General features: G+C 45.6%; 2 protein-coding genes and 1 non-coding gene across 3 annotated transcripts; all 3 read right to left on the bottom strand.

The window, feature by feature from the left end:
• Positions 1–342: 342 nt before the first annotated feature.
• On the bottom strand, positions 343–414 carry TRNAN-GUU (transfer RNA asparagine (anticodon GUU)). Its single transcript has one exon. It is a non-coding gene; the product is annotated as a tRNA-Asn (tRNA).
• A 1,323-nt stretch (positions 415–1,737) lies between these two features.
• On the bottom strand, positions 1,738–2,412 carry LOC127304848 (probable calcium-binding protein CML25/26). Its single transcript, XM_051335421.2, has one exon. The coding sequence runs from the start codon at positions 2,356–2,358 to the stop codon at positions 1,855–1,857; it is 504 nt and encodes a 167-aa protein (XP_051191381.2). The 5' UTR covers positions 2,359–2,412; the 3' UTR covers positions 1,738–1,854.
• Positions 2,413–19,630: 17,218 nt separating this feature from the next.
• LOC127300161 (uncharacterized) lies at positions 19,631–20,912 on the bottom strand. Its single transcript, XM_051330234.2, has one exon. It carries the CDS (start codon positions 20,840–20,842, stop codon positions 19,841–19,843), a length of 1,002 nt encoding a protein of 333 aa, XP_051186194.1. The 5' UTR covers positions 20,843–20,912; the 3' UTR covers positions 19,631–19,840.
• Positions 20,913–23,303: the final 2,391 nt, after the last annotated feature.

Genomic DNA, 23,303 nt, shown 5'->3' with positions numbered 1-23,303 from the left:
AAAGAAAAAGAACGTTACAACCATGTCATGATAGTTCGCGTAGAGAACCTTAGACCTAATTTACACAATGCAACAAGTCATGTTCCATTTTCACCAAGCTTCAGCCTAGGCACGTACATTCGGGGAACAAGCCACTTGAGGCACAGCAACGGGAGCAAAAACATTCCTGATCTTAAGGGCCTTAGACATGGCACTTCGGCCTGGAGGTTGTAGACCTTTCGGGGCAATCAGATGGCAGCAACAAGGGGAGCAGCTACTTTTCAGCCATGATAGTCGACAACGGATTCGCTTTCGAGAAATCGCCCCCAGGCACCGAAGCTTCGAATTCTGAATGAATCAAATCTCCCCAAGTAGGATTCGAACCTACGACCAGTCAGTTAACAGCCGACCGCTCTACCACTGAGCTACTGAGGAAGAACGGACTTAAGGAAGCTGACTCTCGTTCTTTGGACCAACCAACCGCAGACCGAAAATCCAAAAAGTTCGTCACTTTTTCTCTTTCACATACACCGGGAGAAAGGGTGACGATAGCAATCCCCTTTGCCTCCCCGGCCGGGGAGCCTCCAGGACAGGCAGTCGGTGGATGACAAAGACCTTGGGCATGATCCTAATAAAAGGTCTTACTGCGGTGGGCGATAAACAACAGCTAGGGCAACAGAGTGCGATGAGTCTGTGGACTGCAAAGAACACGAGTGGGACTCGACCACTGGTTGATAATAAACTTTCTCCTTTGCAATCAGAACGAGAGGAAGAAAACTCCGATTTAGCTTTCAAAAGCGTAAACAGATAGAGATTTATGCCTCTCACCCTCCTCCTACGGGTCGAATTGCTCTCCTCGCCTTTCTCAAAAAGAGTTAGATTCATAGCGTCATGAACACTTCCCCACCAGACTCCAAACTTGTAGATGTAGAGTTACTCTGCTTCTTCCCCTCGTCACCAAGGCCAGTTGGAAAGAACTTCACAACACCACACCACATAATGAGAAGGTGGTCAGGACCACCACTATTTGAGGGACTTCTGGCCTCTGTAACTCTTCCGCCAACCTTTACCTGAGGAGCTCGCCACGGAAACTTGAGGACGGCCAACCAGTATCGGGCGGCAGCACTAGAAGGAGCAAGCCCAAACCCCAAAGGTCTTTCTTCTCTAGCTTCGCAAGATGCCGCACGTACTGCAATTCTCCTCTCCCTCAACACAATGGCTAGCCACGAGAAAAAGCACATAGGCAAAACTCCAGGGTGACGGATCCCGCTATGAAATGTCTCCTTGTCACATCAGACTCCAACCGATGGAGCAATGCAGCAAGAAAGACCACTGAGTAGCGCCAGATCTGGCTGAGGGAGACCCATGTTTTACTCCAAAAGTTCAAATAAAGGGCATAAAGCCTACTAGCAGGATCACGCCGAACACCAGGAAAGCAAGAGAAACTATAAGCCTAACCCTACTACTATATCTACTTGGGGAGCCAATCACCTAAGTAGCTGAGCCTCCGGAGAGAAAGAGGGAGATGGGCAGAGACGGAGCTCTCGAGAAGCTTAGCGGCCACCTATCTATATTGATTTCTTGATTATTCATATACGAGTATGATTCAATTTTACGGATCAAACAACTCACATATGGATATTTTCTAAGGATATCAATTCTCTAAAATTCGTACAAAAACCCATTGCATCAAAGAGGCTCTATGAATGCGACCATCAAAATTTTCTCCACAAAAAAGAAATGTAGAAGAAGGAAAAGGAACAAACAGCCTTCTTACACCAAAAATCAACATACAAATGAAATGTCTATATGAACAACTTGAAACCGAAAGAAGATTTTTCCTAAAAGAATCTGAAACCGATGAAAATACGTCCTTTACACATTGCCCATCATCATGACCATGAACTCATCGAAGGAGAGGACGCCATCGCCATTGAGGTCGAACCTGCAGATCATGGCCCGGCACTCCTCCAACTCCATTTTCTCTGTCGACGACTCCAACAGCTTGTCCAACATCCGCATCAGGCTCGCTGGTGTGATCCTCGCGCCCTCATCACCGCCCTCCGTCGCATACATCGCGAACGCCTCCTTCAGGCACCGGCGCCTCACCTCGTCGTCGTCGGCCTCGTCCCCGGCGACGCCCTCCGCTCCTTCTTGCGAGGCGGTGGCACCTAGCCTAGAGAACTCCTCCTGGTCCAGCAGCCCGTCGCCGTCGGCGTCCACCGTAGCTAGGATCGCCGCGGCCTCCTCCTCGGAGACTTCCTCGCCCAGCGCCGCCGTCATGCTGCCGCGAAGCTCATCGGCTGATACCTTGCCGTCGCCGTCCTTGTCAAAGGCGGCGAACACCGACGATGCCTGCACCACGGCCGCGGTTGCCATCGGTGAATGCTCAATCTTGCCTGCTGCTCTAGCTTCTCTGTAACCTCCGTGTGCTATGCGGGTAAATTGCTGACAATTTTGCGTGGCATGTGGGTGCGCTATATATATAGGTACGGCTTTGTACGGTAAACGGGATTAGGAAGCTTCCCTAACCTGCCCGTGGCAACACGTCAGCATACATCGTGCATCCTTCATTCCCCTGCATTAATTATTAAGTATTATCAGCGCCCGAAGTAAGCTTTAGTTTCTCTGTCATTCGATGTCATTGTGCAGAACATCAATCTTAATTTATTTATGCGGAAAACAAACTTTCTTTGTTCTCTAAACTATTGGCAGAGATGGACGACATAGCATCCAAGTCATCCAAAAAAGATACGAACTTAAAATAATTAGGAAAACCAAGAAAACCAATTACTCCCTTCGATTTGTATTCTCGAAAAAAATTACTCCCTTTCATTCATAAATATTATTTGCCACTAGTATGGATGTACCTACAACTAAAATATGTCTAGATACATCTATATTAGTGGCAACTAATATGGGTCGGATGGAGTACATTCTTTTGGGATTTTTTTGACACATATTTTTCATTCGCTAAAAATTACAGGGATCTGAAGGTAAATTTTGGAAAATCCAAAGTAAACATAAAGGAGATGTAGGAACATAAAAAAATAGAAATGGCTATTTCACCACTGCTCTGGAATAATTTTTGAGATTTCACGAAATTTATAGATTTTACAGAATAATTCCTATTTTACATTGTAATGTTCGTTTCTATTATCATATTTTTTGGTTAACTTATTTGAAAATATTTTTATTTGCTAATAACAAACCATTTTATTTTTTCTAATTTAAGTTTTCTTTATAAAAGTTTGAATTATTTAAATATACATTTCTTTAAGATTTTAATTTTAAGATTCTTGGGTTTTACCTTTACATCTATTTGAATACCACAAACGTGAAATCAATGATTATATATATGAGGGACATCTCTCGAACGCTAGCTCACAAGCGTTCGCTCAATAGCCTTTCGAAGTGACACTTTTTTTACACACGCCATCCCTCTCCGGCTTCCGAATTTTTCTTTTTAAAATTAAGGAGCTCGTCAGGCCCTGAATTTCTTTTCCCAATAAAAATGTAACACATTCACATGTCACAAAATGGAAGGAGCACCCGCCATGGTACACCACAGTGTCACAACGCGCTAAAATCATATGTACTTCTTTTACATTGGACAACTCTAGGTCAACCTCGCCGCCATGCCCTTGATCTTCCAAAACCACCAGCATGGCATCCTTCGGCGAACCTCCTTCCTACAGCACAGTGTTGATTCACTAGTCAGCCCCCTCTCACACCCCTCATCCTCCCTCATTGTCCTCTCCTGACTAGTAAGAAATGTTTTTTTCCTATCAACTTGCCAATGGACGGACTACGTTTGAGTTTATAAGCCGCCCTTGACTTTTATAGTCAAACTAAGAAAATAATAATTTTTATATGATAAAAAATATACCGATTCGTATTTGAAAATTTTCAGTGGGATAATATGTGCGACATAGAACACATATTTTGTTGCTCGAAATCATGGTAGAAGTTGGCCTCGAAATTTGAGGAGGACTTATAAACCCAAACAGAAGGAGTTTATCGATATCTTTTTGTAAACTTGGTCAAACTTCAAACATCTGACTTAAGAAAAAATATGTATGAGAGTAATTAACAATACTAAAAAAAACTAGCCTAAATGAGATCACAATGTCAAAAAAACGTTGACCAACGGGGGAATGATCCCTCCCTTGGCTATACGTTGTTAGGTAGGATGAGACTTTCCCGGTTTATTCGCCCCTGCTGCGAAATTACCGCGCATGAGGATTCGAACCCGGGTGGGCTGGCTGCACACTCGCTTGCCTTGCCACTGAGCTAGAGCTCAGTTCTCGAGATCACAATGTCAAAGATCTCGGACTGACTGCAGGAAATAATCAGTAGATTATATATGACCAGTTAAACGCCAGGTCGATCCATGGCTGGGGTGTACACAAATGGCATGCACGACGCATGAATATACATTGCCAGCGGCGGCGTGAACTGTGCCGATCTGTAATATTATCCTCTGAATTAATCAAATTGGTTGAGCCCGAGACTTCGAGTTTTCAACTCTAGGTAGGTCACGATCGAGGAAATGGTAAGCTGCGCGTACGTCAATGCCGGCACCGCCTGGCTACCCTGAATCCCTGATCCGACATGTTGACGCCGACACGCCGCTAAGCTGGACATGGCCACTCTGACTACCCTGTGGAGCTTAATCTACCCCTAGAAAGACAATTAATCCAAGTTAAGTTGTGCGGTGCAGACCTCACAATTTTTTTTACTATTATCTTTTCTTCACTAGGCTCCCCAAAAACGGGACTGATCATCATTTAACATAACAACGGAACAACAAGAAAAGTTCAGACATTCATGTGCAAACTGAGAAGTAAACTACAGCGCGAAAGTTAACGTTTCGGGAGAGAGAGGGGGTTATCTACTAGTTTAAGCACAAGCAAACCAAACAAAAGAGACCATCCCTACCTAACCAGCCAAAACAGACTATTACAACAAGCAAGCCGCGAAATGATCTGGAGGAAATTTGCAGATGCTATCGGCACCGAACGCTTACTTCCCAGCACAGCATCCCAGTTTTTTAAACTGCGGCAATCCAGGTCTCTTCACACCAGCTACTTCAGTGACCTTCTTTCTTTCTTTTTTAAAAGCGGGGCAAAAGATTTTCCACTATTCATTAATTAAGGAGAAGTATCTTGACAAGACAAAAGCAAAGATAAAAAGTTTATAATGCGAATTACTCTCCCAAAAGTACAATACTCAAGTGCTTGGCGCCCGCGGCCACCCAAAGACTTGCCTCATCCTTGCCTTAAGAAGTAGCGTTGTTGGGGCGGATTTATTTCGGAAGACCCTCGCTTTCCTTTCATTACAAATAGTCCAAGAAGTGAGCATAGTGATGGAGGCCATGGCCTTGTGGTTTGGAGAGTTATAGGTCGACATGCTTGCCCACCAAGCGTGAATGGAAAGATCCGGCGTCCACGAGTTGGTGTCGATAGGCTCATTCCCAATCCAACCTTTGATCATACCCCAAAGCATTTTTGTGCACGTAGAGACAATGTGAGAAAAGGTGTGATGTCGTTTCTTGAGATTGCTTACAAAGAGGGCAAAGGCCACAATTTGTCCGTCCCCTTCTCTCAGGCCTATCCGCTGTCCAAAGCCTATTTTGGATAGCCAATCAAGCAAAAAAAATAATCTTGGGCGGCGCCTAAATCTTCCAAACCATCTTGTTCATGAGGGTGTTAGTGGCACCAAAGAATTGGGACTTACAGGCGGAGGTTGTTGTGTATTCACCGCTTTTCGTTAAGTTCCAAACAATCGAATTGTCGACGTCTTCACTAAGGTTCACATCTTGGAGCTCCCTCCGATCCAAAGGGAGATGAATTCACGAATATGAGGGATTGTCAACTTTCCATCCATCTTGATCTTGGAGATTGTTGGATAACTGTTGGTGTATCTGTTAGTCTATCTTCTTGTTCTCTGTTGTGGTCCATCTAGCCCAGCCCAGTCCTGACCTATATAAGGTGCCTCTATCTCTGTAACCCTAAGCTGAGAGAGTTCCTCCCTGCAGCCACCTTCTACCTCAGGTTAGGCCCTCACCTGTGCCCACATGGTATCAGAGCAAGGGGCAGTGAGGGCAACGACGGGAAAGACTGCCGATCTGGAAGCCTAGGCTGCTGTGGTGGCTGGGAGGAAGAGGAAGGGAGCAGGCTGCTGCGGCGGCAAGGAGGGGAAGGCAGTGACGAGTAAGGAGACGAAGAGGGCATCCTGCGGGTAAGCCCTTTGGTGTTTCTGAGAGGTTAGTTTGGTGTCAAGCATGGGGGACAACGGGGATTTGGCCAAGGCTCTGGAGAAGCTGGCAGAACTTATCACTACCAAAGGAGATGGAGGAGGAGGATCTGCTAGAGGGGGAGCAATCGTTCCCCATACCAACATCGGTCAGAAACTTGAGCTGCCAGCGAATGATATCAAATTGGAAGGAGTGACCAACTATCTCCGGTGGTCAAGGAGGGCGCTGCTGATTTTAAACTCGAAAGGGCTGGATGAACGTGTGAGTGGTGAAGTTGCAGAACCAGCAGACAAGGCCAGTCCGGAATGGAAACAGTGGAATGCCATAAATTATTTTATTGTGGCATGGTTGCTTAATTCTTTGGTTCATAACATTGCTGCTTCTGTAGAGGCACTCACAAAAGCTTCAGAGGTATGGGACACCCTATTAAATCTCTATTCTGGAAAGGGGAACATTATGTTGATTGCTGAGATTGAGGATAAAGTGCATGACTTGCAACAAGGAAACAAAACTGTGATGACATATGTGGCTGAGTTGCAGCATCTTTGGGGAGATTTAGATCATGTTGATCCTCTGGAACTTGCCCATGGGGAATGTGTGAGTGCTGCTGCTAGCTGGATTGAACGTCGGTGAGTCATGAAGTTCTTGAAAGGTCTTAATCAAGATTTTGAGGGGAGAAAGGCCGCTTTACTGCATCAAACCACTACTCCTTCTCTCAAAGCAGCCATTGCAGCTATGTCCAGAGAGGAAGTACGTCTGAATATGACAAAGGGAAGTGATTCTGTCCCTCATCCGACCTTCTACACTACCGAGAGACAAGAGATGAGAGACTGCTATACTTATGGACAGAAGGGACACTTGAAGCATGAGTGTACCTCCTTTGCTACACCCAGTAGGGGGAGAGGAGGATACACACATGGCAGAGGAAGCTACAGAGGAAGAGGTGATGGCAGAGGTGGTGGACAACCATATGGACAACAGTATGGAAGAGGTGGTGGACAGCAGTATGGCAGAGGTGGTGGGCAGCCATATGGACATCAGTATGGCAGAGGTGGTGGACATCAGTATGACAGAAGTGGTGGACAGCAGCACGCTATATCACCCAAGGCACATATGGCAGTAGCTTGAGAGCCAACTACTAGTACCTCTCAGGGACAATCAAAGGAAGAAGGACAAAGTGAAGCAACCTTTGGGAACTTTGCTCACTATGTCTACAAAGATGAAGGTAATATTGATCGAGTTTCTATAGCCACTCATAATGCTAATTTAGATTGGATTCTTGATTCTGGAGCATCCAAACATGTTACTGGGAATATTAGTGAGTTTGAATCTTATACTCAGTATCCTTCCACACATAGAGGCACTATCCAAACAGCAGATGGCACAACACAATCTATAAAAGGGGAGGGGTCGGTGCAATGTACACCCAACATAAAATTGTCATTAGTTCTACATGTATAATAGTTGATAGATATATGTGTTTAATTCAGGAAAGGGAGAGCAGCAAGAAGATTGGGACTGCAACCAGGCATAGAGGTCTTTGGCACATAGATCGTGACAAGATGGGGCATGATGCTAGTTCTGTGCTTGCTGCGATTGTTGGAGGAAAGGAGAGTATGTCACTAGTTCATCATTGTCGAATGGGCCACATGGCGTTTGATAAAATGTTTCGAGTTTTTCCTGATATAATGAATGGAGTGGACAAAACCAAATTATGTTGTGATGCATGCGAATATGCTAAGCATACTCGAACCTCTTATGTTAGTAGAGGGATCAGAAGTGTATCCCCATTTGTGTTAGTGCACTCTGATGTATGGACGTGTCCTGTTGTGTCAGTAAGTGGCATGAAGTACTTTGTGACTTTTATTGACTGCTATTTCAGAATGACTTGGATTTATCTTATGTGTCACAAAGATGAAGTGTTCACTTCTTTTCAGAGTTTTTGTGCCTATGTGAAAAACCAATTCAATGTTCAGGTGCAAGTGATCAGAACTGATAATGGTACTGAATATATCAACAAACCTTTTGCTGCTTTCTTATCTTCGCAAGGTATACTGCACCAGACTTCATGTCCTGACACTCCTCCCCAGAATGGAGTTGCTGAGCGGAAGAATAGGAACATTCTTGAAGTGGCTCGATCTCTTATGTTTACCATGAATGTTCCCAAATTCTTATGGAGTGAGGCAGTTATGACTGCTACGTATTTGATCAACAGAATGCCTTCAAAGATTCTAGGTATGCAGTCTCCTTGCCAACTCCTTCTAAATAACAATGACTTTGTTGTACCACCCAAACTCTTTGGTTGTACAGGTTTTGTAAGGGATCACAGACCATCTGTTGGCAAGCTAGATCATCGGGCTATCAAATGTATCTTTATTGGCTATTCCTCCGCATTTAAGGGTTACAAGTGTTGGAGTCCCACTGACAGGAGGACATTTGTAAGCATGGATGTTACGTTTCGTGAGTCAGAACCATTTTATGACGGTGAGAGTGATCTTAGTGGCTTGTTCCAGGGGCTTGAAAATCTTGGTGATGCTCAAGAGGGGGAGCAACATCAAGGTGGTGATCAAGAGCAGCAAGATGGTGACCAACAACAACATCAACAAATCCCTATTGTTGTGGAGATTCCTGCAATTCCTGGTACACCTACACCACCTAGACCCGACCAACACAAAGATGGCTGCAGAATCCTCTTGTATACTCTAGAAGACAAGTACAAAGGGAACAAGTAGATGCACTAGAGGAACAATAAGACCAGGGGCAGGGGGAGCAACCCATTGGACATGAAAATCAAGGAAGCACAAGTGTAGATTCTGCTGAGGAGAATCAATCTCAGACTGAGTCCAATAATATCCTAGACTTGCCAATTGCAATAAGGAAAGGGATAAGGAAAGTTGGGCCCCCAAAGCGACTGAGTTATGATGACTATGACGTAGGAAATTATATTTCTTACGAGGCATTGTCACCCTCTTCGGGCTTTTGTTGCTTCACTGCAAACTGTATCTGTTCCTAAGGATTGGAAGTCAGCCAGGTTGGACCCGAGATGGTGCAATGCTATGATGGAAGAATTAGAGGCCTTGAAGAAGAATAAAACATGGGAGTTGACAGATCTCCCTAAAGGAAAGAACACAGTAGGCTGTAAGTGGATCTACTCTATAAAACAAAATGCAGAAGGAAAAGTGGAGAGATATAAGGCAAGACTTGTGGCAAGAGGATATAGTCAGACTTATGGCATTGACTATGATGAGACGTTTGCACCACTGTCAGAATATTGACCTCTTGTGCAGCAAATTTTGGATGGCCCTTGCATCAACTTGATGTCAAAAATGCATTTCTGCATGGTGATCTTCAACAGGAGGTGTATATGGAGATGCCACCAGGATTTGCCAGACCTGAAACTAAAGGGAAGGTATGTAGACTGAAGAAATCTCTATATGGTCTCAAACAATCTCCACGGGCCTGGTTTGATAGGTTTAGACAAGTGGTGTGTGGGATGGGATATGGTCAATGCAATGGAGACCATACCGTATTTTACAGACATTATGAGCAGAAAATCACTATCATTGTTGTGTATGTTGATGATATTATTATCACGGGAGATGATGATGCGGAAATCGAAAAACTGAAAGGATGCTTGAGTCAAGCCTTTGAGGTGAAAGATTTGGGAAAACTTAAATACTTCCTTGGAATAGAAGTTGCAAGATCGTCAAAAGGGATATCACTATCTCAAAGAAAGTATACATTGGATCTCTTAGATGATATGGGCATGCTGGGGTGCAAAGTGGCTTCAACACCTATTGACCAAAATAATAAAATCACAGCAGAGTCTGGAGAACCCATACACAAGGAGAAATATCAAATACTTGTTGGAAGACTAGTATACTTATGCCACACGAGACCAGATATATCATTTGCAGTGAGTGTAGTGAGTCGCTATATGCATGATCCGAGGGTTGGACACTTGGAAGCAGCTCAAAGAATCTTGAGATACTTGAAGGGCACTCCGAGAAAAGGATTGTGGTTTAAAAGTAATGGACACCTAAATGTAGATGGATATTGTGATGCAGATTGGGCTAGCTGCTTAGATGATCGAAGATCCACCTCAGGGTATTGTGTTTTTGTTGGAGGAAATTTGGTGTCATGGAGAAGTAAGAAACAATCTGTTGTCTCGAAATCAACAGCCGAAGCAGAGTATAGAGCTATGTCACAGGGCCTGGGTGAAATGTTGTGGGTACGGAACCTTCTAAGAGAGCTGAAAATTTTAAGGCAAGGAAGCTTGAAAGTGTGGTGTGATAATATGTCTGCCATAAACATAGCAAACAATCCTGTCCAGCATGAGCGAACTAAACATGTGGAGATAGACAGATTCTTTATTAAATAAAAGATTGATGCAGGGATTATCTCATTGGCTTAGTGAGATCAGGACAACAAGTGGCAGATTGTTTAACAAAAGGGCTAGGATCGAAGGAGTGTAATCTTACCAGTGCCAAGATGGGGATGATTGACATTTATCACCCATCTTGAGGGGGAGTGTTGGATAACTGTTGGTGTATATGTTGGTCTGTCTTCTTGTTCTCTGTTGTGGCCCATCTGGCCCAGCCCATTCCTAACCTATATAAGGTGCTGATACGTCTCCGACGTATCGATAATTTCTTATGTTCCATGCCATATTATTGATGATACCTACATGTTTTATGCACACTTTATGTCATATTCGTGCATTTTCTGGAACTAACCTATTAACAAGATGCCGAAGAGCCAGTTGCTGTTTTCTGCTGTTTTTGGTTTCAGAAATCCTAGTAACGAAATATTCTCGGAATTGGACGAAATCAACGCCCAGGGTCCTATTTTGCCACGAAGCTTCCGGAAGACCGAAGAGGAGTCGAAGTGGGGCCACGAGGAGCCGCCACCATAGGGCGGCGCGGCCCAGGCCCTGGCCGCGCCGACCTATGGTGTGGGGCCCTCGTGTGGCCCCCCACGTTGCCCTTCCGCCTACTTAAAGCCTCCGTCGCGAAACCCCGCATCGAGAGCCACGATACGGAAAACCTTCCAGAGACGCCGCCGCCGCCAATCCCATCTCGGGGGATTCTGGAGATCTCCTCCGGCATCCTGCCGGAGAGGGGATTCATCTCCCGGAGGACTCTTCACCGCCATGGTCGCCTCCGGAGTGATGAGTGAGTAGTTCACCCCTGGACTATGGGTCCATAGCAGTAGCTAGATGGTTGTCTTCTCCTCATTGTGCTTCATTGTTGGATCTTGTGAGCTGCCTAACATGATCAAGATCATCTATCTTTAATGCTATATGTTGTGTTTGTCGGGATCCGATGGATAGAGAATACCATGTTATGTTAATTATCAAGTTATTACCTATGTGTTGTTTATGATCTTGCATGCTCTCCGTTATTAGTAGAGGCTCTGGCCAAGTTGATGCTAGTAACTCCAAGAGGGAGTATTTATGCTCGATAGTGGGTTCATGTCTCCGTGAATCTGGGGGAGTGACAGAAACCCCTAAGGTTATGGATGTGCTGTTGCCACTAGGGATAAAACATTGATGCTATGTCCGAGGATGTAGTTATTGATTACATTACGCGCAATACTTAATGCAATTGTCTGTTGTTAGCAACTTAACACTGGAGGGGGTTCGGATGATAACCTGAAGGTGGACTTTTTAGGCATAGATGCAGTTGGATGGCGGTCTATGTACTTTGTCGTAATGCCCAATTAAATCTCACTGTACTTATCATGACATGTATGTGCATTGTTATGCCCTCTCTATTTGTCAATTGCCCGACTGTAATTTGTTCACCCAACATGCTTTTATCTTATGGGAGAGACACCTCTAGTGAACTGTGGACCCCGGTCCATTCTTTTATACTGAAATACAAATCTGCTGCAATACTTGTTCTTTACTGTTTTCTTGCAAACAATCATCTTCCACACAATACGGTTAACCCTTTGTTACAGCAAGCCGGTGAGATTGACAACCTCACTGTTTCGTTGGGGCAAAGTACTTTGGTTGTGTTGTGCAGGTTCCACGTTGGCGCCGGAATCTCTGGTGTTGCGCCGCACTACATCCCGCCGCCATCAACCTTCAACGTGCTTCTTGACTCCTACTGGTTCGATTAAACCTTGGTTTCTAACTGAGGGAAACTTGCCGCTGTGCGCATCACACCTTCCTCTTGGGGTTCCCAACGGACGTGTCAATTACACGCATCAGGTGCCTCTATCTCTGTAACCCTAAGCTGAGAGAGTTCCTCCCTGCAGCCACCTTCTACCTCAGGTTAGGCCCTCACCTCTGCCCACAGAGATCCAAGCGCCTCCATGGGTAGCCTGCTCGACATTTCACTTCTTCCTAGGGGAGGCATGGAAGATAAGTGGAGCGATGTCCTTCGGCTTTCTTCCATTGAGCCGAGGGGATTCCCAAAAAGGCGCGATCTTCCCATTGCCAACGTAGATGGTGGTAGAAGCGTAGAAAAGGGCCATGTCAACTTCATTGCAAGGGGTTCCGGAGCCTACCCAAAGCTTCTTGGGTTGTTTCCATTCATACCAAGGCCATCTCAAGCGAAGTGCACAAGCAAATTTATCGATGTGGAGGATGCCAAGCCCTCCAAGGTTTGTAGGTCTACACACCGCCTCCCAATTAATCTTGCATTTCCCTCCGGAAACCTCTTTCGTATCGGCCCAAAGAAAGGCACGCTCAATCTTGTTCATACTAGTTATGCACCCTGGAGGAATAGTGAGCGGTGTGAGGTGAAAGATGGCTTGCGAGGTAAGGACATATTTGATGACGGTTCCCCGTCCGGCAATGTTGATGTTCTTGCCATCCCAAGTAAATAATTTTGTTACCCATATTATCTTCAAGCGGTTGGAAAACAACTCTCTTAAGTTTGCGAATAGATAGCGGTAGACCAAGGTATTTCATGGGAAATGATGCCCGAACAGCCGGCATATCAAGAAAGACGTCGTCAATGTCAACCTCTTAGTAACAAATGGGAGCCACCATGCTCTTTTGGAAGTTAGTCTCAAGCCCGGTGGCGTTCCCGAACAAAGCAAGAATATTGGAAAGATTTTGAATGTCCTCCTTGAAAGGGGCGAAGAAGGCCGCCGCATCATCCGCATAAAGGGAGGTTCTAAGGGCGGTTTCCCTCCCTCTAATCTTGTGAAGCAACCGGTGATCCAATCACGGAATATAGGTGGGAAACCATGCCTCTTAAGTAGCTCAATAATATACTCCCATCTCACGGAGTCGAAGGCTTTGCGAATGTCCAGCTTGAAAAGTAGTTTCGGGATTTTACTTTTGTGGAGTCTTCTAGCGAGGTTGCGCACATACAAGAAGTTGTCATGGATGCTTCTCCTCTTGAAGAAGGCACTTTGCGCATTGGAAACTAGGTCGTTCATGAGAGGGGAAATACGGGTGGCAAGCATCTTCGCAATAATCTTTGCAATGGCGTGGATGAGACTAATAGGCCTAAAGTCGGAAATGTCCTCGGCCCCCTCCTTCTTCAGAATCAACACAATATTCGCCAAGTTCACCCATTGGAAATGCGCCATATGGAGGTTGTTGAAGTGTTGGACGGCACTCATGACATCGTCCTTAATGATTTCCCAACACTTTTTAAAGAAAGACCCGGTGAAGCCGTGTGGACCGGGTGCTTTGTCGGAAGGCATTTGGTTTACCACGCGAAGGACCTCCTCCACGGAGAATTGTGCATCAATTCCCTCCAAGTCTGTGCCCCCAAAATGAATACCCTCCGAATTGAAGTCAAGGTTCGTAGGTGGCCCTCTTCCCATGACCGAGGAGAAGTGGTTATGGATGACCTCTTCCTTTTGGTCATGCTCGGTGACCCGCCCATTGTTTTTCTTGAGCTGGTGCATGTAGTTTTTCCTTCTCCATGAATTCACCCTCAAGTGGAAGAATTTCGTGTTCACGTCTCGACCATCTTCATCTATATCATCATCATCTTGTTGGGAGTTAGAACCAGTGTTACCCAGTTTTTTTTTTTAAGAAGCAAAAGAATTGCATCATTTCATTAATTAAGAAGTGTCATGGCATGACAATGTACTGTACTTAAGTTACACCAAAAGGAATTACTCTCTGGGCTTTCATTATTCTCTTATTCAACAAAGATCTGACAAGGATCATACATCAAAAAACCCGAAGCCATCACACAATACCTACCAACACGATAATGAGAGAAAATTATACCAACAGGGACTTTTTCATGAAAATATACTCAGCCAAAAGATCTGTAACAGATACTCTGGCTCACATTGATGCGTGATCGTTTCCATGGGCTAACCATCCTCGAGAGATTCTTTTTGGCACAAGGAGTAAATAAACCAAACCTGTTCAGACTTTACATGCACAATCATCCCCGATTCTTCAGAAACCTGATGCAAAAAATAACAAAGCAAATTGCAAACAGAGAATTCATTGCCAAGTGCCATCATGCATCTCCTTGTATGCTTGGTCTATTCTCGGACTGCTGCTTGCTCGACAGCCCTCCTCTTCTGGATCCAACAGAGCATAGAAGTCAGTTAGGTCTCGCTTCTTGATTTCTGATTTCCTCCGAAAGCACCATGTTCTGTTCCTGCACCGTGCTGATTGCATTCGGTCAATGAAACAACATGTACTACTAGTTAAGACTGCACACAGTTATCTCCTAGAGATACAAAACAAAAGTTTCCACTAGTATATTAGTAGCAAGGGACTCTGCTCTGTTGTTCAACCAAGTGAGTTTTTCAGTGAGTGTTCAGGCTACGAATTGTAATACAGGCCATTATTTGCCACAGTTTCAGCACGCTGTTAGCAGGCCAGCAGCAGGCTAACCAAAGCTGGGTGCCTGACAAACCCAGGGCAGCTTTTCATTGATCATTATTAGAGGGAAAAAAGAGTTTTACAAGCGCTCTCGGACATAGCTCAACGATGATACAAACAGCTACTAGTTGTCAAAACAAAAAAAAAAGATAGAAACAGCTATTCCATGCGATCAGGAAAAATCACGGTGAAAACTACATGTCTAACTAAATTCAGTCCCGCTCTCAGGATGTGTCTATCAGCTTCCTGGTTCTGTTGCATCTGACCTGATGCCACATTGATAGCTCCTCTATGATTTTGGGCAAACACCTAGAGAAATAGCCTTGCTTCTGAACACCAACTCTCATTACGCTCCTTCCATGTTGACCAAGCCAGACAATGAGGCTCTGGAAGGGAGTAGGCTGAGTCAGACCGTTGATCCAGAAGATTGACGTCGTTGTTTGCTCGCATGGCTGACATTGCCAGGTGGCAGTGACCCAGAGCTCTGATGAAGGAGCACTCAGCAAGGAGGTGAACTGAAGTCTCAGGCACAATTCTCCAAACTGAGCATACGGGATTGCAAGTCCAGCCTTTGCTTCAGTGGGTTATCTGCTGTCAAACACTTGCCACGGACGGCGAGCCATGAGAAAATCTGGAACCCGATTACCCAGCTAAGGACTGAAAAATGAAAACTGCAGCAGGTTGCACCGTCGAACTGAATTGCGCACGCAAAAGCAACCGAAAAGGATCCATCATCCGTCCACTTCTAAGTCACCAAGTCGGGGGCATCAGTGTTCGGCTGAATATGCCAGCAGAGTCCAAATCTCAGTGAACTGGGTGATTGCATTGCCAGAGTGTTCCTGGTATAATGAACATCCACAAGGACTTCTCTGACCAATTGCGTCTTCCTGGTACAATGAGCAGGCAGCAGCAGCAGATGAGGAGGAGGTAGAAGCTGGCAAAGCTGCACAAGAAGCATTTGTTCAGTTTTAGATAATCAGACGTATCCTCAAATAAGAGAAAAAAGCTAAACGACTAGTGCATGCTTCAACCCTTGCATATCATCATTTAGCACTGAAAGTTCTACTGAACCACTAACAATCTATAACTGTAGGAATTGATCTGTTTTCCCCTTTCGAAATGTTGACTGAATAAATTGACGGATTCGCTGGAAGAAATGCAAAGTTAAAACTTAGCTGAAGATCAAACTTACCACGATCTGAAGAAGCCGCCTAACCAAGGTCCCCTAAAACCAGGACCACCTGGAAATCAAGGCCCCCACCAGGTCCTTCAGGCCAATGCAGAGCAGCTGCTGAATGCTAACCACAACTTTGGAAGAACTCAACAAGGACACAATCCATCTTCTGATGGATGAAGCAATAGTTCGTCGAGGTGATGAATTGATATATGTATGTACAGTGAGAACTAGTAGCTGTGCATTCAAGTGCCGTTCCATGGATCACCTGCTACTCTCACCCAGTGGCCTATGTTTCAACCAGGGTCACTAACCAGGTCGATGTCCAGCTACTAGTCTGAATTTTCTGCCTACTCTAAACTCACAACAGGTTCCTAACCTAGCTCAGTAAATCTGGATGATGGTTTTACTTTAGAAATTCTACATTTTTTTCTTTTCGGAATGGGTTGCCCCAACCTCTGCATCAAATATACGTCCGATTACAAATTCTACATGCTGAAGCAAATAATTAGAATGACTATCAACTTATCGTCACACAAGAGGCCTGGTGATTGCCCTGTTTAAGACATGAACCAACATGGGACCTGAGCTAGACGATGTCAAGCATTTCTTGTGCCTAAGAGTAAAAGTTTTGTTTCTAGAATTTACATTCAGATGCATCATAGTTAAACAGTTAGCAGGAAGTAAATAATAAGAAAACAGAAGTCTTCTTTGATAGCAGTAGGAATGGTACCTCTTTATTTGCAAGAATATGATACAATTAATTGCAATTGAGATGTAACCAGAACTTTCTTGTTGCAACCTCTAACTGTACAAATGGTGTTCCTTTACCTGTAATGCACCTGACCATTATTTCCTAAATCCAACATAATGAAAGAGAATGAAATCTAGAGAATGGATAGTTAGGGTGGTGGATAGAAAGACAACAAAAAACCAAGAAAGAAATAGAATGAAAAATAACATTCATCTTGAACCTACATAGCTACTGGCCACCAGGACAATCACCTAATCCCCACTCTCCTAAATATTAACTAACCATATTTTGTAGGTGCTTTGACCGTAAAAAAAACAACTAGATGAACACCTAGATACAGATCTATGAACTGCAGTTGTTAATCAATTAAAATGGAACATGCTAGCATTCATTTATTTCAGGTTAAAGGTGATTCGTGTAACACTAATCTGCGGACAAAAGTCTAAAAAAATCTAAAAACTAAAACAGAAAAAGAACAGTCTCACGAGTTACCCAGTACTACTCAGCGGAATGGGTGTCAAGCTGGAGTTCAGACCTTGACGAGGCGAGGGACATGAGCAAACAAGTGCGCAGTATAAATTGTGTTCACCGGCCCATCATCATATTTCGTTAGCTAATTAATATTATAAATGATCTAACCCACAAACTGTCAATCAAGTTATTAACAATTGTGATCACATCATGTCACTACTGCACCAGTCGAATTTATTCCACTCACATTTTAGAGTGCGAATACAAGGAGGTATTTTGTGTTTGGGAAATGCACTACACCAAGATTACATGCGGAAATATGTGTAATAAATAAATAAAATATAGGAGAATTGTTCTATGGAGGAGACGGGGAGTGGATAATCACATTGAGGAGATTGTGGCCTCTGGATAAATATGTGAAATTTACAGCGGATAACTCCCTAGAAAATGCCACTCAGAGACCACAGAGTGGATAATCACATTGAGGAGATTGTGGCCTCTGGATAAATATGTGAAATTTACAGCGGATAACTCCCTAGAAAATGCCACTCAGAGACCACAGAATGAACCTCCAAGTCTCCTATATTATCTAAAAAAGGCATTCCTACTGAATCAAAACACTGAGTCAGAGCTTCTCTGAGAGCAGCATGCTACTTTGCAGTTCTATGCTTTTACTTCCTACTTTTTATTTGAGGGCACTGTACGTGCACTTTTTCTTCAAGATGAAATAGATTTCAGAAAGTTGAAAGGGAAATCAAAATAGTACCGTGATTGAGGAGAAATTAGGATGTAATAACTTATGAGGTGCTTAAAATGATAACACTATTACATATAGCTAGAGTGATTGCTAAGAAGCGAAACAAGTATATTGCTGTGACATTAAGCCTAACCGGAGTAAAAACGATCTTTTATTAAAAAATAATAAGCATGCTACTCATCTCTATATATCCAGTGATCGGATTCTTAGATCAATATAATTCATGTGTAAATAATTATCACATTGCAAGGCTACAAAACAACCAACTTTCAGCTGCAACAAAAGTTTTCTGTTGTAATTAATCATGAGCAGGAAGCATATATGCCACTATATGATCAGATCTACGATAGCTAGAGAAAAACAACTTATATGACCAGCTTTGAAAGAAAACAAGCTGTACATCTGCAAGCACACTCATCAGGGTACAAATCTGCGTATTAAACATTAGGAATATTGATCCATCTCTGCATGGAAAACTAACCTTAAGCATAATAATCCAATAATAAATCACTACTCAATAAAGAGCCCACCTCAAAGGGTATGATCAGATCCCGATCAAAGGTAGTATGCCCTAACCGAAACTCGCAGTTCATCAAAGAAGAGGGCCCTGCTGATGCCCTGTCCCGGAAGCTGAATTTTACACAGATTGATCAAAATATCCCCATCGCAACCACTATTCTTAAATTGGACACCATGGATCGCAAAGTAAATGATGTGAAGTCAGCGCAAACCCTCAAGAAGTAAGCAGAATCAGGTAATCACACAGACCAAATTGCATGGAAGAAACAGGTCTTTTATTCTCTTACCATCCTCGCTTGCCAGAGCTAGAGTCGATGTAGGCAACGGATACGACTTCGGTAGTTCAGGACCGAAGATGCAGTGCGAGATATGAGGTATGAGGGGTGAGGTCTTTATCGCTTTGGCCTTGCTGCCATGGCCAGCCAGCTTGTGAAGTGACCTGTAATCTGCACATATCAAAGCACAACAAAGTCATAGCAAAGGAAAAGAAATAAAGCTTAAAGAGTTCTGTATCTATACGAAATGACTAAACTGCAAAAATTTGCAAAGAAATTAGTGCATAAGACTTCTTCACTAATTAAAGATACTTGCTGGAAGCATTTAAATATTAATATATGGGTTTACAAATCTATTAGAATTACCAAACTATCTTTAGATCTTTTTCACCAATGAAAGGTAGCATTTAGATGTCAATTAACAGAAAAGGATAAATGTGCTTTGGATCCACCTGATTTGAGCAGTGGCTGCTCGATATGGTCAGCCATGACCATCAGTGGTAGCATCCAAGTAATCCCACTTTTAACTTTGGTCAGCAATTATTTAATTTTAATCAGGAACTGATGAAAATTAGAAGACAAATGTTGCTCGATGTTGAAGAATTTCGCGGAGAAGAAGGATCATAATTAAATCAAACCTTCTATTAATATCAATAATTCAGACACCAATTACATAGGATAGCTAATTGAGCTAAGCCATAGGTTTCGGTGGCTAGATCACCGTAAGAATGAACTAAGCTAATGCTAGCTGGGCCACATTTGATTCCAGTGACCAAACCAGACCAAGCTAATATCTAGACTGAGCCTGAAGTCACAATCGGTGGCGCAACTAATTCAGTTGGTCCACAAGAAGTAGGGGCAGACGGCTCCCATGGTGGGCGTCCAGTTGCCACACCCCCAGAAGCACCTCCCCTGTGTCGGCCCTGGCACCGCTACAACGCCTCCTCGGCTCGCCACTCCGCAGTAGCAGGCGCCCCCGCACAGACTTGTGTGAGGCTGCTGCTCCTTCTCCTCCTTGTACTGGATCGGCGGCGACGCCAAGGAGCCGGTAATGGCGATCTTGGCGCCCCTGCGCATGATCTCGACAAGAAGACGAGCGGTATTGCGAGCGTCATCGAGACCGCAGTGCAGCCGACCCTCCCAGTTTAACCCCGCGGCCCGGACGGCCTCCTGCAGGTTGACGCGCCCTCCGCCCCCGAGCACCGCCTGGAAGGGAACCCTGAGGTTGACCCAGCGATCGAAGTACGCCGGCTTCTCGATCCCCTTGAAAACGCACTCCGATTCGAGCATAGTCCGGCAGTCCCAGTCCCCCCACGTGACGACGGCCAAGCTGCCGCCTTTCCTGGCCCCCGCCGTCGCCGCCTGCAGCCAGCGGTGGTGCAGCAGGAGCGCCTCCCTGAGATCCACCCCTCCATCGACGTCCTCCTGCCGGATCCCTGTGAGGTCCCTGCAAAACGGGGTCAGCACGGGATGGTACTTAGGGCGGACGTACCTGCGGAAGGCGGATTGGATGCGGCCGGTGGCGCCGTCGACGAGCACGGAGGGGAACTCGATTATCTCTTGCGGGTAAATCCGCTTGTCCTTCTCGCATGTCGCCTCGAAATCCACGACCAGGAAGAACTCGAACTCCTGCAGAAGGTGAGGCGCCGCGCTCGACATCGTCGTCCGCCGCAGAGGGAAGCACGCGCGCGCGATCACCGGGAAACGGAGCGCTGAGAAGCTAGGGTTTGTCGAGAGCTGGATCAGATCGCGATCTCGGGAGGAGGGAGCTAGGGTTTCGATCCGGCGGGCGAATCGCGGGCTTAAATCCACCGGAAGGGTCTCCGTCTCCGACATGAATTCTAATTCAGATTGCGTGGAATTTACGCGGGATTCAGATCTCGGTCGCGTTGACGCGGGTTATGCTCGGCCCGACATCGTTTTTTCTTTCTGAATTGGTGCCTAATATTTCGGCTCAAGCCCAACCCATCGCTGCAAATACCCATCGGGCCTTAGCCGGGCCTCTTCCCTATTTGCCATATTTCTCAAGCCCAGGACCGGCCCGGCCCGACCATCGGGCCTAAATCTTTAGCCTAGGCCCAGCCCACAGGCATGCTCCCAAGCCCAGAAATTTCGGGCAGGACCGGGCCGGTCGGGCCAGGCTTCCCATGGCCAGGTATAGTTATTAGTGTTCCAAGATGACATCGAGGAAGCCACATCTACTGCCACCGCCACTCCATATGAAGCCGCACCTACTGCCACCACCACTTCATAGGGTGCGAAAAAGGCAGTATTGCATCGTCGCTCCACCGAGAGCCATTGCATCTCAAACCGACTAGTAGAAAATTCCCGCAAGAAAAACTAGACAGTAGAAATACAAGATTAGAAATATAGATGTTTTATTGGGACGGGGATTCAGTGACTTGCAAACAACAAGTGACGTCGTAACTGGACCCCTCCCATCCACTCTCCATTCCACATCCAACGGCCCACACAAAGCAAAGGCAAAAAAGATATAGGCGTACAACCAGAGCTGTCAGATAGAGATCAAGGACAACATGATTTGGAGCTTCGCGGGTGTTCTCGTGCTCGTTCCCACCGTGTCGGTGCTGAGGAGAAACTGGCCGTCGCCGGCGGGGAGGACGAGCGCCCTCGCTGGTGGCCTGGTGGGGAGGAAGGGGAACACCACAGAGGAGTTGTGGGAGTCGCGCCGCTGCAGAGGAGGAAGGAAGGTCGCAACGGGCGAGCAGTGTCGCCGCGGAGGAGTAGGGGGAAAACTGTCGGCGCCGAACAGGATGGCCTCCGCGCCACCGCGGAGGACGGCCAACGTCGCCGCGGTCGTCCCAGCTAGTGATCTCCAGGACGGATAACTGCCTTGAACAAGCACTCAGAATCAGTACGGGCACGTTTGGTAGCCTACAACAGTTTCCTGCACCACTAGCGTAGTGGGAAGAAGGCCCCTGCGCGTCGTAGGCGGGCCATGGGCCATACAAGCCACGTTGTTTGGTGGTTTGCACAGAGTTTTTTTGGCCCCGTAAAGATTTGGGCTCTGCACGTTTGGTAGATCGGTTTCAGGCCTAGTAGCAGCCCAGAACGGCGCCCGTGTTGTTTGGTTGCAACCCATAATCTACTTCTGCTTACCTCTTCCCTTCAGTGGTGAGGTTACCAGCGATCAACAACCGAAGCAAGAACACAATCATAGTTCAGGCAAACTTAGCACTGGTCATAGACGACACAAGTAGACGACACAACATTGTTCAAACACGGTCATAGTTCAGGACACAGCAGAGACGATCATAGTTCAACACACGACACGAACAACAACTAGACATAGACATGGTAGCAGCGACACAGAACCAGGTAAGCTTCAGACATGACTTTCAAAGACGACACACCTGGTGGCATCGCCATGGTAACGACACCTGGTCATCACCTCAGTGCAGGTGTGATCGACAATGACCACACTGTACTCGAAGGAGGACACCTTTTTGAAGATGAGGAACTGGCCTACCTGCAGCTGATGAGCGACGGCAAACCCGCCCACCCCTGGTCGATGTATGCATCATCGCCTTCTCTCACCGTAGTCATCCCCAGTTGCAGCCAGTGTTCGTGGTGACAATGATGTTCGAAGCGATTTCTCCGAACCACCTGACGAAATCTTGAGGGATCCGGAGCCGGCTGAAGGTGGGCCTGAAGACGATGCGCAGGAATCGGTCCAACCCTACATCCGGCTGGAAGTGGCCGATGTTAGCCGTCCTTTGCTTCTTCGACGGTCCCTCGTCGGGGGTCTCAGTAGGTGACGCAATGTAATATCCCAGGATTCGAGACGATTGCGGTGTAGATTTTAGAAAGGGATGTGCATTGCATCGTAAAATCTGGGGAAATTTCGCGCTTTATTACAAACTACATATTAGGGGGGACAAGTTTCTCTCTCGACACCAGACCGGGTTAGGGTTTCGAGAGTGCGATAAACTTGGATGATCTCGTTGGATGGGGACACAACATGGAAAAAGGACCCAAAAGGATGTCCCGACCTCTGCGTGGCAAACTCCCAGTCGTCATTCCAAAAGGGAAGACTATGCCTGAGTCAGCTTTCATCGCTGCAAAGTTTGCCAGAGAATGCAACAACGTAGTCAGGAATCATGTGCCTGTGCATTCACATTGGAATCACTACAAAGATGATACTGGGCTTCTCGCTGACTATTACGGTGAAGTTGCGGTATGTACGTACTGATGCCCTTTTCTCCCCTGTAATATTTATATTAAGGGCTCCTTTGATTCATAGGAATAGTGTAGGAATTGTATAGGATTTAGATCC

Source organism: Lolium perenne, chromosome 5 (genome assembly GCF_019359855.2).
Source record: "Lolium perenne isolate Kyuss_39 chromosome 5, Kyuss_2.0, whole genome shotgun sequence".
Classification (NCBI taxonomy): domain Eukaryota; kingdom Viridiplantae; phylum Streptophyta; class Magnoliopsida; order Poales; family Poaceae; genus Lolium; species Lolium perenne.
Note: the sequence above shows the minus strand (reverse complement) of the source record. Positions and strands in the feature narration are given on the sequence as shown.